This window comes from Rhinolophus hipposideros (genome assembly GCF_964194185.1).
Source record: "Rhinolophus hipposideros genome assembly, chromosome: 6".
Lineage (NCBI taxonomy): Eukaryota > Metazoa > Chordata > Mammalia > Chiroptera > Rhinolophidae > Rhinolophus > Rhinolophus hipposideros.
This window is the reverse complement of record NC_138052.1, coordinates 84870863-84888763: the sequence shown is the minus strand read 5'-3', so window position 1 is coordinate 84888763 and position 17901 is coordinate 84870863. Positions and strand designations below refer to the sequence as shown.

General features: G+C 55.4%; 1 protein-coding gene across 1 annotated transcript; it reads right to left on the bottom strand.

The window, feature by feature from the left end:
- Positions 1-3247: 3247 nt before the first annotated feature.
- WNT6 (Wnt family member 6) lies at positions 3248-17055 on the bottom strand. The gene is made up of 4 exons (XM_081051405.1): positions 16742-17055; positions 6813-7033; positions 6269-6603; positions 3248-4770 (listed from the first exon to the last, which is right to left on the bottom strand). Exons 1-4 carry the CDS (start codon positions 16819-16821, stop codon positions 4309-4311), a joined length of 1098 nt encoding a protein of 365 aa, XP_080907531.1. The 5' UTR covers positions 16822-17055; the 3' UTR covers positions 3248-4308.
- Positions 17056-17901: the final 846 nt, after the last annotated feature.

Sequence of the window (17901 nt, the reverse complement as noted above, 5' to 3'; positions counted from 1 at the left end):
TGAATGGATTCCTATCCTCCTTATACTCCCTGTCTAGTGCTCACACTAGCATTTCCCATGATCCATGCATCATATGCACCCCCTGGGATAGGCCATTGAGGGAAACACTGATTCTAGCCCCAAGCCTCTGAATCAGCCTTTCCAGGGACAAAGCCTGGGGTCTGCATTTATAACCTGTATCCCAAGCGATTTTCGTGAGGACCACTTTTGAGAAACGCTGCTGACCTGCTTGAGCAGCTGATTTTTTTCCTTTGGTCTTCCTCTAATGAGGGTGCTCCGCCACCCTCCACTGTTTATGAAGTATAGAGCTGTACAGGAGAGAGAGAGAAGACCCTGTCTTTGAAAACCCCTCGAGGCAAATTACGATGCCCAAGCCTTGTTTGTGCTCAAACATCAGGTGTGGTTCTGGCCTGATGTCAGGAGGATCTGGAAGTGCCCAAGCGTGGGGCACCTCTCCACAACACAGGCAGGAGAGGGCATATGGAGGCACAAGGCCTTGGCAATTGTGGAGATGAGGCCCAGAAGGAGTGCTTGCAATGGGTGTCGCAGCCCCATATGATCCATGACATGGGCAAACCCCTATCAATCAGCAGCCCCCATGCTCCGCCCTGGCCCTGCCCTGGGTTCTGGCCCTCAGCCCAGCCCCAGCCCCCACAGCAGCCGCTGGGAGACCACAATTACAGGGCCCACTGGGGGTGGGGGGAGCAGCAGGGATGAAAGGCAGCTCAGAGAATGGTTCCAGCTGTGGTGACTCTGGAGGAGATTGCAGAGAAGGGAGGGCTGGAGAGGCACAAGGGTGAGAACAGGTGGGACCCTCACAGCTTGGGTTCAGCGCAGGCCAGGCTCAGTCCTGCCGGGTGAGTCTGCAAGTTTGTCTTGGTGAAGAACACCGGGAAGGGGTCCTGGACTGATAAGGGACCTTTGTCCTATTGCTTGGGTCTTAGGACCACCCCCTCAGCAAGGTAAGGGGGCATAGCTTGCTGCTTCAGTCTCCCAAACTCTTAATATTTGGTCATTAAAGGGAAAGGGAAATGCTTCCTGAGCCCTCGGCCTCAGGCTGAGCCTGGGCCTTCCAGCCGGCCTCTCCACCCATCTGCCTGCGTTCTGGCTGTTCCTGATGTGGTCACCCACACATCTGGGGCATCTCTGTGCTCTTCCCCCATTCCCGGTTCCACATGTCCCTCACCACTCAGCCAGCGGGAAACCTTGATGGCTCAGACTATGCCTGGGACTGAGCAACGGGGTGAGCAAGGGGGGGAGGTGATGTGATGTGCATTTCTGAGCTCTGCTTCCAACCCCCTTACCAGGCAGCAGTAAAAGAGTGCAGGGCCATTTCTGAGCTTAACGGGGACCTGGATAATGGTCAAAATGGTGCCTCTAACCCTTCACAGATGACAGTTCCCAGCCTCCTACTGAGCTTGGTCACAGAAGATGGACCACTAACATGTGACTAAAGTTTGAAGATTGCAGTGTCCTCTTACAGTGTACTAAAGCTACCAGGCATCTGCGTTTCATGAGGAAGGAACTGAGACTAAGATTAAGTGATCGATCAAGGTCCAGTTAGCAAGCTAGGCGTTTTTTCACTGTCATGCTACTTCCTCTGAATACCTTTTAACCTGCTTGGGTTGATCTCAGTTCGTTCCGCTGCCTCAGTTTCCCTCCCTGGCATCATGGGAAATGATGTCCATCATCACCCACCCTCATACCACCCCCTCCTACTTCAAGGACCTGGAAGTAAAGACTGGCAGGCAGGCATCCCAGCCCTAGGTCTGGTCCAGCCGAGAGGTCCCAGACAGTCTGGAACCCTAGCAGCTTGACCCAAGCTGTCCGTGGGTCTCCTTGCTTCCTTTCACCCTACCCTCTCCTGCCCACGAGTCTTGAGTTCCCCAGATAGCCTGCAGGTTCTGTCTGTTGGTCTTTTTTAATGAAGAAACTGGGCTCTTTGCACCCTCTGGTGGTCTTGGAGGGAAGTGCAGGAGATCATTTTAAAAGTATTGTACCCAGCCCAGAGCTCTGGGGAAGGCAGAGCTGTGAATGTAAACCCAGTCTATAGGGAGCTTCATTTTCATTCCATGTAGCCCACGATGCCGGTTCCACTCTCCTCCCTTGATAAGTCATCCAAACCCACTTGGGTTGAGAGCTTCTGAGTCCAACTTCTCCATGACACTTCTCCGAAGCCCAGGCATTTGACCTGAGGGAGCCAGGAGGAAACAGCAAGGAAAACCCAGATACTCCTTCCTTCTCACAACGCCCCAAAACCCCCCTCTTCATACATGTCACCCTGGGGTCCTGACCTGATCCTTGAAGGATGAACCAGCCTACGTCATATAGTGGAGGCAGGGGCATTGTAGCGGGGAGGGCAGATACATTGGAAGCCATGGTTAAGGTCTGTTACATCTAGGAAAAGTTCCCCTTCCTTCTGCGTCATCTGAAGGACTCTCCTCTACTCCCTGTGCCCCCTTTCCCTGTGGTCCTAGGGGCGCTGCCAATCCCATTCGTGGAAGTACATCTCCCTGGACGTTGTCACTGGTTCAGGAACAGGTAAGTGATCCAAGCTGACCCAACCAGGGTCTTCCTCAGGACTTCTGCTGGGAAGGCCATTGTTTTTCAGATTAGCATCTCTAAAAATGCAGGCGTAGGGATGCCACTTACAGAAAGTCTGTCTGCCAGCAGGAGAGAATGAGAACAGCAGGAAAAGAGAGGCAGAGATAGCAGAAACAATAGATGTGGGTTGGGGAAAGAGACTTATGACATCCTTTGGGTCCCTCGGTTCAGCTGTGCCTGAATTCAGTCTTACCCCTGGACTTCCCAGGTATAAGACCCATTAATTTTCTTTGGCCCAAGCTAGTTTGAGTTGGGCATCTTCATTTATAATCAGAGAGCCTGCCTAATACCTGCAAAATATCAGCCTTCTATCCCCATTCTGATAGTAACTGATAGTAACCATTTATTAAATGTAAATTTGACATATATTAAAAGCTGTCCTAAGTGCTTCTCATAGTTCTAAAACATCCTCCCCATAATTCTGTGAAAATATAGAATGGATTATGATGGCTGCAAATTCTTTGCTACTCTCCCATTGAGACTTGCCACTCTTCCCTTGAATTTTGGCTCGTTCTGTGACTTGTGTGTCATTCAATAGGGAGTGACAGCAATGCCACGTAACTTCTAAGGCTGGGCCTTAAGAGGTGACATGCAGCTTCTGCCTTTGAGTTTGGCCAGTCTATTTAGAAAGCCAGCTTTTTTTAAAAAAAATTTTTATTGGGGAATATTGGGGAACAGTGTGTTCCTCTAGGGCCCATCAGCTGCAAGTCATTGTCCTTTGATTTGGTTGTGGAGGGCGCAGCTCAGCTCCAAGTCCAGTTTCTGTTAGTTGCAGGGGGCGCAGGCCACCATCCCATGGGGGAATTGAACCGGGTTAGTTTCAGTGGTAAGTCTGATGGTACTAATAACATATCTCATCAGATTCTACAGTTCATAAAGTGCTTTAATCCTATGGACTTGGATGGCCCTAAAAGTCTACCCACGAATTCCCCGAGGGTCACAGAAACAGAAGGGCAGATAAAAGTGTCACTCTCCCCTAGAATTAAGATGAGGGCTGAACTGAGAGCTGGGTGCACCAACAGAAGCTTCCAGTCCTCTTTCCCCAGATCCTCTCAGTCTGCTTCTTTAAAGAGGGATTTTGACTTCTTCCCCAGCTTGCAGAGCCCGGCCCCAGCTGTGTGACAAGAGTGAACAAGAAGAATGCCAAGGGAAGATTTAGCACTCCTCACCACAGTTGCCAGGAGAGCCCAGTCCCATAGGAGGGAAGATAGGGACCCAAGGTGATGAACCCTGAATTGCTAATTCTACGGAGCTCCCTTTAGATACTCCTTTCAGAACCTGGCCCTGGGACAACCCGCAGGAGACCCGCCTCCCTCCCAAACTGTGGGCCCAGTCCTATCGGTTTAAATATCTTTATTGATACTAAACTCACCCACCCAACCCATGACCAGCAGTTCTGAGGAGCCCAGCATCCAGAGGCCTAGAGAAGGGTTCTTTGGTTTCCATCTGGGGGCGGCGGAGAGAGGGCTTGTACAGTCTCTCCCAGATGCCCCCAGAGTGCCTCTCGGGCCCCACTCCGGTGCCCTGGGCCTGCCTGGGCGCGTGTATAACTCAAGCCTCCCGGCCTCGCCGTTTCCAGAGGCCTGGGAGATGGACTTGCGTAGGGGAAAGCTGGGTTAGGGCCAGCGCCCCTTGCTGGAGCCCAGAGGTCACGCAAGTACCGAAAGGCGGCTCGGCGCTCAGTTCAGAGAGGCGCGCGGCGGGTCAGAGGCAGAGGCTGAGCTCCTTGCGCACGTGGCAGCGGTGGCACTGCACTACGCAGCACCAGTGGAAACGGCACAGGCAGTTCTCCTCGAGCTGCACGCTCTCCTGGCGATGCCCGCGGCCGCAGCACAGCAGGTCGCAGCCGCTGAGGTCCGGGGCACTGCTGTTGCAGGCGCGGCCCCGAGTGCCGGGCGAGCCGGTGCGCCGGTTGGGGGCGCAGAAGTCGGGTGAGTCGGCAGCGTAGAGTAGGTCCGCGCGGCCTGGCGGCTTGAGACTGCGGACGGCGGGCAGCAGAGCCTTGCCATCGTTGGTGCCCATGACACGCGAGGCGCCGTGGAAGCGCTCGAGCAGCCGCGCGCCCACCTCGCGGAACGGAGGCAGCTTCTGCCAGCAGGTGCGCAGCGCGCACGAGCCCGACAGCCCATGGCACTTACACTCGGTGCGCATATGGCTCCGAACGGCCTGCGGGGAGCAGAGGAGTGGGCAGATGGGGACGGAGGGGGGGGACTCGGGGCGGAAAGGCTCAGACGACCGACACAAAGTAAGATGGGGGCGTGGACCGAAGAGAGGAAAGGGTGGGGGGAAAAAGAGAGAAAGCGAAAGGTGAGGATGAGGAAATCAAGGGAGCGACAGCTCGGAGAGGAGAAGAAGGAAAAATGACGGAGGAGTATGAGAAGTGGGAAGTGGGGGAGAGAATGTGCTCAGAGATTCCAAGATCCAAAGGCAGGGAATCGTGGAGAAAGTCGAATGGACAGCAAGGGTGAGATCCTCCCTGGAGGAGGGGGGGAGGTGGTAGCTGTCGCACCTCTTCCTCCTGCCAACCCTCACAGCCCCAGGCAGGGCTGAGGAGAGAGGCAGAACCGTCTGTCTCCACCACCCCTCCCAACCCTCTCCGACAGGTATGTGGGCCTGTCAGGACATTCCTCTCTGGGTCCCCTTTCCTCCCCCTGCCCAATACCTCAGGCCCAAACCCTAGAGGACACAGGATGTGTGTGTGGGTGTCCTTAGAGCACCCTAGAACTGAGGCATAGGGTGCAGGAGGCCCCACTGTAGACGCGCTACTGAGAATTGGGACCCAAGAGTCCTGCCCTTTATTTGCTATTTGTGTCTGAGAGTCACAACCCCACCAGAGATATGGGGTCAAATATCCCGGGAAGATAATCTGCAGAAGCTCAGCGTCCAGAGGCAAATGTGATGTACAGATACTTGTGTCCTCCCCATCCCAGGCCCTCTCCTTCCTCCGGGAAACATGTGACCCAGATAGCTTTCTTATCCCTAAACAGTAGCTCCTGGGGCCCTCCTCATTGCAGAGGGAAGGGAGAGGCTGCTAGGGTCCTGGGCACGGCATGGCCTGGTCTGGGGTTGCTAGGCAGCCAGTTGACAAGAGCCCAGATTGAGTCACAGCTTTCCTGGCCTCTGCTTGACCCCCCTCCTACCTGCACCAGGATCTACTCTTTGTCCTTCACTCCTTTCCAAGCTTGTTGCCTCTTGGGCTTATTCTAGCCCCTTTCCAGGCCTCCCTCAGCTCTCCTGGCTTCTCTACCTCTAGACCTCATAACTTTGCCCCAGCTTCTGTCCTTGCTTTCGTCCCCAACCTTTGCCTCCCTCTTCTGTCCCTACCCTGGCAGCCACATCTTACGTACCCCAAACTTTACCCCACCTGTTCCGTCTCAGAGGTATGCCCCCCAAGTGACTCCTAGACTGGCCATCTCAACTCCTACATGCCCATCCAGGCCCCCAGCCATTTTCCCTAGTGGCCCCGCTGTCATGCTGGCTCCCACATATTAATATACTCCTACACTACCCACCCTGACTTCCTCACACAGTTCCACAAAGGTGTTCCCACACAGACACCACACATCCACCCACCCACACTCACAAACACTCTCCCACATCCACCGACACACACATTTCCACACTTGTGCGCAGTGTGGACTTGCACATTCCTGCCCATACTCACCAGCCGTCCTGCCTCATTGTTGTGAAGTTGCACCAACACGCGGATGTCTCCACGTCCCCGCTTGTGCCGAGCGTCCATAAAGAGCCTCGACTTCTCATCCCCAAAATCCACGTCGTCACCGCAGCCTCCCCATTCCCAGGCAGCACTGCCATCTGGGGAGCCCATGGGGCCAGGGGGCCCAGGGGTGCCTGGCAGGCCCGGGGGTCGCGGAGGGGCCCGCCCTCGGGGCGCCTGGCAGCCACACTGCAGCAGCTCGCCCATGGAGCAGGCCTGAGTGACCGCGTGGCTGGCGCCTGCAGCAGTAATAGCAAACACAAAGGCCGTCTCCCGGATGTCTGTGGAGGCAGGGAGGGACAGTCAGCTGGCAGCACCAAAGCTGAGTCCTGGGGGGCTGCAATGGGCGAGGCAGTGAGGTAGGGGCTGGGAGGGCCTGGGAGACAGGGTCTGGACAGGGTGCCCGGAGATCCATGGGAGAGATGGGGCTCCGGCAGCCTCCCCAAACCTCCACCTCTCCCCTGGACCCCAGGTCCCCTCTCACACTGACCCTGCTGCAGGACGCGCCCAAAGGCCTTGCTGTGGCTGGAGCAGTTCCAGCGGCGGAAACGGAACTGGAACTGGCACTCTCGAACCCCAAGCCGGGCACCCCGTGCTAGCTCGGCCACCACTTCTGGCTCTGCCTGGCACAACTCGGCCTGCCGCCCTGCCAGCCTCCGTGCCTTCCTGCAGATACTTGTAGGGTCCATGACCAAGGGGCTGCCCACTGCCCTGGGAAGCAAAACACAGCAGGTCAGGGGTATAACTCAAAGGGTGTGTGGGTGTGTGTGTGTGTGTGAGACCAGCCCATTCAGGCTGCAGCCAGGAGCTGGGACATGCCTCTTCCCCACCCACCAACCCACCTCCCCTCCCCAACTGAGACTGACATTCTTCTATCAGGTTCTCTTATCATTCCATCCATGTCTGTGTCACCTCTTAACTAGAGTCTAGACTGCTACAGAGCAAGGATTCAGTCTTATCCTTCTGTGCACATCTTCATTAACAAATCTTTATAGGAATTTGACTCAAGGTGAAGGCAGCTGGCACCAGGTAGGCCAAGACTAAAATTCAACAGGCCAGGCCCAAAAGGGAGACAAGGAAGAAATTAACAGAAGGTAGATCAAAGAAAAGAAAATATGTATAGATACTAAAGAAAAATAGGCAGTATGAGAAAGAAATCTGGTCTTAGTGGACCACAAGCCAGATATGTGTCAGCCGAACAGCCTTGATGCTAGAGAGGCAGGGTCAATCCCAGGTACATAGAAAGCCATGGGATGTTAGAATTGCAGGGGATTGGGCCTCTGAGAAAAGTCACACCCCCTAACCCCCTCTCTAGCCCAAGTTTCTGCTAACGTAAAATGGGAAGGCTGGGCTTTGATCTCAAAGATGGGACTTCTCACCCTGTTACCCTGAACTGGAAAGCAGAACAAAGGAGTTGGGAACTGAGAGTCTGAAGTGCTGTGAAGTAGGGTCCACTGACCCTTCTCCTGCTCCTAGTAGGATCTGTGGCCTTTCTAGAGCGGGATGGCAGCAAGCCAAGCCCTCTGTACTGGGGTGACATAGCTAATTGGAGACAGGGGATACTGGCTGGGTGGGTAAAGACCTCAGGAAGTTCCACACACTTTCAGAAATCCTTCTATTTCCAGCCTTCATTCCACCTGCCAAGAGAGCTACCATTTGGTTTCCATGTACCAGACCCCTGAAGGCTAAGTCAGCTGGGTATTCACACCTGGGTGTGATGAAAGGGCTTTCATCAGATTGCTCTTATTTGAATGCTTAACTGGGATCCCTTTCTTGTAGGAATGAGTGGGTTGAGCACATGGGAGCTGAAGGTAATTTGAGACCACTCAAAAACCCTTCATCAGAGGGCAGAAAAAGACTCTGGGGTGGGGAGAGAGAAGTGACACCAGGAGACAGAAAATGTAGAGGAAAATGGTGGCAGATAGGTGTCAAAGGTCAAGGTGGCCTCTTTTCAGTTTAGCTTTAGTGTACACCCGCCCCCACTGTCCCCATTTGCTCCACAAGTACAGGCTGCCCAGGCATGTTCTGGCCTCACAACAATGAGATGTAATGGGCTTAGCAGCAAGAGGAATTTAGGTCTTAAGGTAGAACTTCTCAACACTGAGGAGTGAGATGCAGGCAGATGTGTAAGCTCAGTCCTTTAAGGTCTCCTAACACACACACACACACCCTACAGGTCATTGTCATCATCCATAGCTAACCAGGTAGTCCAGGAGCTGAAGTTCTCTCCTTAGTGGAAAGAGAGACCTTCCCTCCACCGTGCTTAGAACCTGCCCATCCAAGTTGCATTCCAACAGTTGCATTCCAACTGTAGCCTGGAAAGGTACAACCTCGACACTTTCCCAACCCTAGAGCAGTGGGGAGTGAGCCAAGGGTAGGACAGCCAAGCTGGCTCCCAGTGACCTTCAAGAGTTGATCAGTCTCTATCTATCTATCTATCTATCTATCTATCTATCTATCTATCTATCTATCTATCTGATCTATCTATCCCCCCCATCTACTTATTCCACCTCATTACAAAAAGAATTTGAGGCATGTGGGGGCCGGGTGATTCAGTTGGTTAGAGCATGAGCTCTCAACAACAAGGTTGCTGGTTTGATTTCCACATGGGATGGTGGGCTGCGCCCCCTGCAACTAAGATTGAAAACGGTGACTGGACTTGGAGCTGAGCTGCGCCCTCCACAACTAGATTGAAGGACAAAGACTTAGAGCTGATGGGCCCTGGAGAAACACACTGTTCCCCAATAGACCCCAATAAAATTAAAAAAAAAAAAAGAATGTGAGGCAGCTTTCAGCATGGTCGTACATGGTCAGTAGGTAAGACCACAGCACCTTGAGAGGCAGGACTGTCATTCTCCTTTGTCTCCTAGCAGAAGTTTAGGTACTTAATTTATATCCCCCACCCCCAATTTTAAACAAAATTTGCATACTATGAGCAAGTACTATAATACTACAATGAATACCATTTAACACGTTTTTGAATGAATGAATGAGCCCACATTCATTCCTCACTTGAGCCCAGCCCCTGTCCATATGTCATTTTATGACTTCTAATTAATTTTTGTAAACATTGTATTTCCCCCACTGGATTCAGAGGCAGGGAAACAATCCTCCCCAGGCTATCCAGTTCCTCTCCTGCCACCTGCTTGCCCAGGACTCTACCTAGGAGTCTGGGACTCTGGAAACTCAACTCCCCACTCGCCTATGCTGTTAAATTCCCTAGTCTCCTTTCCCCAACCCTGCCCTCTGCTAACTCCCTACTTTCCCAAGGTTGACTGGCCTTATCTTCCCAAGGTTACTCTGCCTCCATTCCTCTCCTCTCCCTCCTCCTGCCCTAGGAAAGCAGGAGAGGGAGGGGGGATGCAGGAGAGAAAGGAAAAACCCTCTTGACCTTGTCTGCTTCCCAGGGGCTAGAGATAGAGAAATCAAGAGGAGCATGAAGGGCAGGGCCCTTTCAGGAGGTGGGGCTGGCCCTTCTTGGGGTTGAAGGGCTGCCCCAGAGTCAGTTCCTGGTCTGGGTCTGGCTCCCCAGGCTGGCTGGCTGCCTGGGAACTAGACTTGTTTACAAGCTGATCAGGAGAAGGGATGGGCAATAGTAGCAGCCAGAATCCCAAGGGACCAGCTTGCTCCCTGCCCTCCTGTCCTCGCTCCCATCCTCAAGTCACAGGAAAGGAAATTCCAGAAAAGGAGTGGCAGGGTATGTGGGGTAAAACACCGAGCCATCGCTTCAGTGCCCTGGTCACAGTCAGCTCTGGGTGAGCTGAGCCACTCTGGGCCAGTCAGGTCCCTCTCCGGGCTTCCGAAAAATGAGGAGTTAGCATGAAAGGCTCGCATACCCCCTCTCACTTTAACACTTGACTCCTTATCAAGAAATAACTCCCCCATCTCTCCTTTTCCTTTACCCTCCTTCCTTCGCTTCTGCTTCCCTAGGGAATGAACTCTGCTGTTGGTGCCTCTGAGTCAGTATTGTTCTGGGATCAGCCCAGAGAAGATGTGCCCTTTGGGGGATATCTACATGTTTTGAGGGCTGGGGCACAGTGGTGGTAAGACAGATAGAATATAGAATATGTAGGGTCTGAGATCCTAATCAAATCGACATTCCTGGGCATAGAAACAATGAGGGCAGCCTTAAAAGAAATCAGTACGCAGACAAGAAGGGACAAGCCTAGGGTTAGCCATTCTAACGAGCGTGGCCTGTGCCAAGATCTCCCCCCAGGGACCTTGCTTGATAGAATCAATAGCCAGCTGAGTGAGGTGGCATGAGGGGCCAGCCAGGTTCTACTGGCAACACCTGTATATCTAAGCCCTGGCAGTCCCGGGTTCTGGCCTACCCCGCCTTTTTCCTGGATTCAGAGGGTCAAAGAGAATGGCAGAGATCATGTAATCCAACTCCAGCCTCACCCCCATTATACAGATGAATAATCTGAGAAGGGAGATGACTGACCCTGGCTACTCAGTGCAGGGGTCCCCATTGCAAGAAACTTAAGTGAATATTTTAAAAACCAAGGGGCCAGAGGGAAATGGCCACCAGAGGTATCAGAAGACCTCAGGCGACCTCGCATGCCATCCTCCACACAGCGCTTACTCCTACAAGGACTGGCTAACTCTGCAGCCATGCCAGACTACACTGCTCAAGTTCGGGATTCAGAGCCACCCCTCCCACCCCGAAGTCATCAAACGCTTACCCAGCATCTTTCTAAGTTCACCTCAGACCCTACTCACCCTACCCCCCAGCCCTCACTGACCTCCCCCCTCTACACCACTCCACCTGCCACTCTTTTGGGGGTGCTTGTTATCCTACCAGGGGCATAATGATTTGTCATCTTTTCGTGTCTTATCTCTCCATTTAGACAGAAAACTCATTAAAGACAAAGCTCTCACGAAGAAACATAATGTCAATAGCAGAGCACACTCAAGGCTGTGGGGACCCAGCGGACCTGTGTTTGGATCTGGGCTCTGCCGTTTGCTTGTTCTATGATGTTAAGCGAATCCCAAGCGTGGGAGGTTGCCCTTAGTATTTGTTGAGTGATGCGGAGCTTAACCTTCTGAGCCTGTTTCTGCAACTGTAAAACGGGAACAAATAATGACACCTGCCTACTTCCCGGGTGACATATGGATAGAGCCTGTCCAGAAATGGGGCTTCCACAAGTGTTTTTTGTCTTCCTATTCACACCTTATTCATCTCTCTGCCTACATGGTGCAGGGCAAACAGCAGGAGGACAGGCAGGCTTTGTGGATTCCTGAGAACACCCTTTTCTCCAACTTTCTGCCCTTACTTCTCAGCCTGGATCCATGTGCCTCCTCTCCTAGGGACCAGAAGCACACTCCACGACCCCTCCCCTTCCCCAGCGAGCACTTCTGGGTAGATTATTGAGGCCAAGGCGATCACAGACTTTGGATGCAAATGTCCTTTGAAGGGTCTCACAGCCAGCTTCCCTGGATGTCATACCCACACTCGCCCCCAGGGTCCCTCACTGACCCCCACCTTCCAGGAGCCAGCAGAGGGAGCCCTGAACCCTGGGGCTGTGGGTGGGGGCTGCACGGGGGTGGGGGAGGTGGGTGGTGGAGAAGGGGCAGAAAAATGTTGCCTGACAGCTGCTGAGGCGGCTGGGCCCGGGCCTGTGCCCGCCCGCCTGTCCTGTCCTGCTCTGTCTAACTCAGTAATTACTGCTCCCCCTCCCCCAGTCCCTACCCCCACCCCAACCACCACATCAAAGCCAGTGATGCCCCAGCTCCATTAACCCCTGCCTCCCCACCATCCCCCCACTACCCCATTCCACCCCTCTCCCACCCCACCCCAATTTGGTTCCCTCTGCCCCTTCCTGGAAACTGTCCTTTCCACCTCCTCACGCTTCTCTCCTTCCCAGCTCTCTTGGGAGGGGCAGGGGCTTTCCTTTCCCTGACGGACTTCACCACACAAGAGGTTTCCTATTGATCAGGGCCATGGGAGACCAAGGAGTGGACACTGGCTCTTCACTGGATCCTGGGAGGAGAGTCTGTCATGTGTCTTTCGCTTTCCAATACTGAGGTGGGGAGCACCCAGGTGAGGGTGGGCATGGGGGAGCAGAAGCGGCCTGTGGAAGGCCCTGAACCCCTTTCCTGACCCCACCCCTCAAAGCAACCAGGGTGAGATCCTCAGCAGAAGCAGGTGGACTCTGGGCCTCAGTCTTTCGCTGCCGCATCCCGTGCTTGGACTTTGCTGGACTTCTCACTGTGAGAAAATTGAACCAGATGATCTCTAAGTCCCTCTTGGTCTCATTTCTGGATTAAATGGGGGGCTTAGAGCTGGAAGAACCAGCCCGAGAGGCCAGGTGGAACATGGCAGGACTCTCCCAGTGAACTTTCCCCCACCTCAGGTCCTTAGGCAGTCCAGGGGAAGCGCCCAAGGTCTCCTCCCACCGCACTCCAGGCAGGAAGTTGGGTGCAGGCTAGAGGGCACTCTCCCTAGTCCCCAGGGGCAGGCTGATATATTCCCTGAGTGCCCCCTGCCTTGGCTGGCTGGGTGCCCTGCTGCCAGCCTCACCATGGCCTGGTTGCCTGCCCCACCCTCGATTCATTCTCTCCACAACTGCCTTTCTCCATCAAAGTACACATTCTGGAATCCCCCTCACTGGGCCCTGGTGATCAAGCCTCTCACTGACTTCCCCCCACCAACTCCTGGCTCCAGATGAGAACAGGGCAGGAGGGAGCTGCACCCCCACCAGGAAGTGTCACAGTGCCAGGACTCTGGTGGGCTCAGGGCATGCCCTGGCCCAGATCAAGCCGGCCTCCTTCTGCCCCTGCCCTTTTCTGCTCACAGCCGCATTGTCTCCCACCAGGGTAAGCTGCCAAGGCCAGAGGCCTGGAGGGTGGGACTGCATGGACGCCCCACCCCCACCCCCACTCCACCCCAAGCCTGGCCAGGGCCGTCAACAGGACTGCCCACGAAGGGTCAGGGGCCCTAGATAAAAATGGGATGGGAAGGGTGGACAGGCCCAGCCTGGGGTGGGGGTCACAGCTGGAAAGCTTGGGTATCAGAAAGAAGTCTGGTCCTTTCTCTGACTCCCTGTGGGGCCAGAGATGAGGCTGTCCTAGGCCTCTGGCTCCTGTTTCTATAAGGCAAGGTAGGGTGGGGGTGGGTTGAAAATCCAAATGAGATGGGGGAAGAGAGTGAGACTGGGTGGTGTTTTTCCTAGTGGAACATTGGGAGGGTTAGTTTCCTTCACAGAAAATATAAAACAGAAAGAGGAACATGGAAGAAGGGAAATTGATTTGGCTATGCTGTGAGTGTGAGCTATTTCCTCCATCCAGTAATTGAAGGTATAAATAAAGATGGGTCAGACATTGAGAAGAACTTCCTGGAGGAGGGCAGGGAGCCGGTAGAAGGGGTGGAGCTGGTGACCAGGAAGCCATAGCCTTTCCCTTTCTGTCTCATTCTCAAGATGGGATCTGTCAGAGCCAGAGCGTAGGCTAGACGGCCTGAAGGCAGTGGGCTAGACAAGATGGACTCAAGACATCCTGGCCAATGTCCTGGAATCTGGAATTCTGCGATTCACAAAGATAGGGTTACAGATGGGAGAAAGAGAGGCTGGAGGCAGAGTTTAGAAAATACAAACTGCAACAGGGGAAGGAAGAAGAGTGGGAAAGGAGTGAAAAGGAAACTTCTGGGACCTGGAATCAGGTTCCTGAGACTATTCCAGGGCCTAGGCCACGCTCCTCCAGGACCGTCCTTTCCTACCAGGACAGGCCTGTCACTCAGAGTTCCTGGGGTCCTCTTGGGCACCCAGTCTGGCTGCCGCCAGAATGTCAGAGGAGACTGCAGTGAGTTGCAGGTCTTGCTGCTTTCCTGTTCATCCCTGGAGCCCTGACCTGGCCATCATTCTCTGGGTAGCAGAGAAGAGGGCCAGAAAGCAGGTCCTAGACATCAGGGAACAGCCTGGAAGTTCCTGGCCTGAAAAAGCTCCTAGCTGAAGTGAAGCGGGGTGGGGTGGGTGGGGGTGGGGGAGTGTTGGTGGGGGTGGGAGAGTGGGACAAAGAGTAGAAGGAGCCTCAGGCCACCTGGGATGTTGGGTCTGGCCCACCCACCCAAACTTGATCTTGCAGGGCAATGATGGGGTATGGAGGGGCCAGGAGTGTAAGCAAGCAGAATCAGAGTTCCTGAGAAAGGGAATGTGGGCTCAGACCAAAGGAATGAAGTATCAGAAACAGGCAGAGGAAAGTGAGGGGGCCGAGGCAGGGGGGAGAGGCAGGTTCTCTCCTAGAAGCATCTGAGAGAGGCAGTCTCTAGACACCTTATCACCCCAGCCCCTCACTCTTCACCCTGCTCACCCTGCAGCTGTGGCCATGAAGGCCTTTGTGTTCTCCCACACCTGCCCTCCTCACCTCCTCCCCCACTCCCTGCTCCCCAGCTTCAGGGTCAGTCTCCACTGGACCACGTCTCCCTCCCTCAGGTTTGGCTCTCACCCAGCAGCCCTTCCTGAACAAAGGAACCCCCCACAGATACAAACCCCAGAAAGATGAATCAACAAATTCAGCAATACTCCACAGAACTGTCCCCAGCACCTTCAGCCTCCAGGGCTGCAAACACCAAGGCTCTGCCTTCCAGGAGCAGGGAAGAAAGACCCAAGAGGAGATGGTTATCAGTGAAATGCAGTAACTGGCACACCTGCCCAATGCATGGGCTGCATTGGGAGCTCAGAGAAGGCAAGGGAGGGAAGACAGAGGGACAGCTGCATGGAGAAAGTATCATTTTAATTGGAAGGAGGATAATGTTTTGGACAAATGGAGAGGGACGGGAGGGAAGGCGATGACCATCAGGGAGAGAGAGACCCATGTCCCCATAACCTCAAGAAAGGGCAAAGTTAGGAAAGGTGTGTTTTGCCTGAGACCCTGGACTTTAGAGTTAAATGAATCCCCCTTTGCACCCATGAGTTCTCTGGCCAGGAAAACCTAAAATGTCGGGGAGGGGACTTACATTTATGGAACACCTCCCAATGTCAGATCGTTTTGTAAATCATCCCACCGAATCCTATCAGACTGCCAGGTAGGGGGGCTGTTTGACTATTTTACAGTTGAGACGTTGGGGGGCAGTGAGAAGTGACTTGCCCAGGGTCACAGACTTAACAAGTGGCCAAGATTAGATCTCAGGTCTATTTCAAAGCTACTACTGCATTATGCTAAGCCAGGGTCAAAGAACGCATGTTCCCTTGCCCGGACCTGGGTCGTCCTCGATTTGCCCCCTCACTGACACCCCCAAGGGACGTCTCTCCCTCATCTCGGAAGAGGGATCTCGGCCAGCAGCTCCCTGTGTGGGCATCCTGCTCTTTTTCTCTCGGGAAGAGAGGGATCTATCTGCCTGCTCCACCCCTCCTTCCAAATCCGGGAGTGGGGGAGGAGTGCAGTGTAGAGAATCCAGCCAATGACAAGGCGATATGTAAATAGTAAGGCCCTGCCTTCTTAGGATTGGCTGATGCATCAGCGGTATTGTCCAAATCCCTCCTCTCTAAACACTGAACTATTCCGGGCGGGTCTTTGCAGCTCAGGAGACTGGGAAGGGGAAAAAAGTCTGCGGGATCCAGATATCCCCGCGGTCCCGACTCGGCACCCACTTTCTCAGCCCCTGCCCAGTCCCACCAAACTCAAAGTTTCAGCAACCTTCACTGCCTTGGTGTCTGCTCTTAGTTAGTGCCAGTTCCGGAAAGACATCCTCATCTCTTGGCTGTCCAGGCCTCCCTCCCTTTTACGAGTACTCCCCCCCGTTCCCAGTACCTCCTGAGCTGCACATTTACTTTATCTTTGACCCCACATCTGGAAGGCCCAGGTGCCTGGGTCCCCTTCCTGCCTTCCCTCCTCTTCTTTGCTCAGGGAGGAGGAAATAAAGAAAGCCAAGGTCCTGACTCAGTTTCCCCTTTCCATCCCTTCCCCGCCACAGCAGCCCGCTCTGAGGGAACCCAGAAGGAAGCTGGTGGATTGGGGGGCAAAGTGGGGCGGGGAAGAGGCAGCTGTTTGACTCTACCTGCCTGTGACTTCCCACCTTGTTCCTCTCTTTTCCCCAAATCCAGCCCTCCTCGCACACTCTCTTCTTCTGATCTCTAACTACAGATCTTTCCCGGTCTCCCCCGTAGCTCTTTCCTACCCACCCGCCAATTCCTTGGTGACCTGGACTGAGCGCATAACCTAGGAGGGAGATGGTATGTAGGACACGGGAGGAGGAAATACAGTAGAATGTTCGGGGGTGGGGGTAGGTTAGAGCCGCCCCAGTGGCAGTTCAAAAGTGCCCCTGGCGGAGGCCGGCGGGAGAGCGGTACGCACCTCCCCCGCACCTCCCCTGCGCGCAGGTAGAGCCCGGAGGCAGCGGGACCACGGTTCCATGCAACGTGTTGCGAGGTCCCCACCCTGCAGCGTCCGGAGCCGCACCGGGACAGCCGAGGCACCACTCACCACCACAGTCCGCCGACGTGCGCCGGACACAGGAGCAGCAGCAGCAGCAGCCCGAGGCGGGAGGGTACCGGCGGCAGCATCGTGACCGCTCTACTGCCGGCCGGTGCGGGCAGGGGGCGAGGCTGCGGGGCCAGCCGGTGGGCGCCGGGGCCCGGGCTTCAGGGCGAGCGCGGCGGCGGCGGCGGCGGCCTGGAGGCGATGGCTCTGGCGGCGGTGGGGGGGCCCATCTCGGGCGAGGAGGGCGCGGCGGAGGCGGAGAGCGGACCGGGCAGCCAGCGCCTGTGTCTCCTGCCGAGCTCGCTCGGGAAAAGAAATCAGAGCTGGGGGCGGGGGTGGGAGGGGAGCGGGGCCGGGGCGGGGGCGGGGGGCAGGGAGGCCGTGGGGGTGGCAGTTGCGACAGTCAGGCGGCGGGACTCTCGGGAGGGAGCCGCGCGCCCCGGGGCGGCAGGCGCAGAGCTCGGCGGAAGGCGGGAGCTCGGCCCGGGGCGGGGCCCGAGCGCGCTCGTGGCTGCGGGACCCGCCTGCCTCGCCCCCTCACCTCGCCTCTCCGGGAATGGGAGCCCCCCGCCGGCGCGCGGAGTCGGGGGCAAGGAGGGGCGGGAAAGTGGGGTGGAGCGGGGTGAAGGGGGAAGGAAGAGGAGCTGAGGAATGGGGGACGGGCTGGAAGGGAGACGTTTGACAGGTTTGTTGACTGGAAAGAGAGAAAACTTCCCAGGAATGAGGGAGTTGGGGGGGGGGGCGGTGCGGAGGGCGATGCTGGAGCGGGGGCCAAGAGAGGAAGTCCGCCTGGGGCGCTGGGTGCTCCCGGGAGTGGTGTCTGTCGAACTCTAGGGTCGTACCGGCGGACTCTGGAGGGGGTCACCTCTTACCGGGCCCCGCCTCCGCGCCGCACGCCCCTTTCTCAGTCTTTCCTTGAGAAAAGGAGGAAGCCCGAGGCCTCCACTCTTGCTCCCCAGCCACCCCGCCTCTTCAAGCCGGTGTTGAGCGGAGGCGGGTGCGGAGAGGAGATTAGGCAGCAAGAGAAACCTCTTGACGGCCTGCGCTCAAGCGCTCACACGTGTACGCGAGAGATAGAGCGGAGGCTGTAGACTTACAAGAGATTGAGGGGTGAGAACTCGCTGCAGCCGGGCCTCACGTACCCGTGGGTACCTGCCTCACCT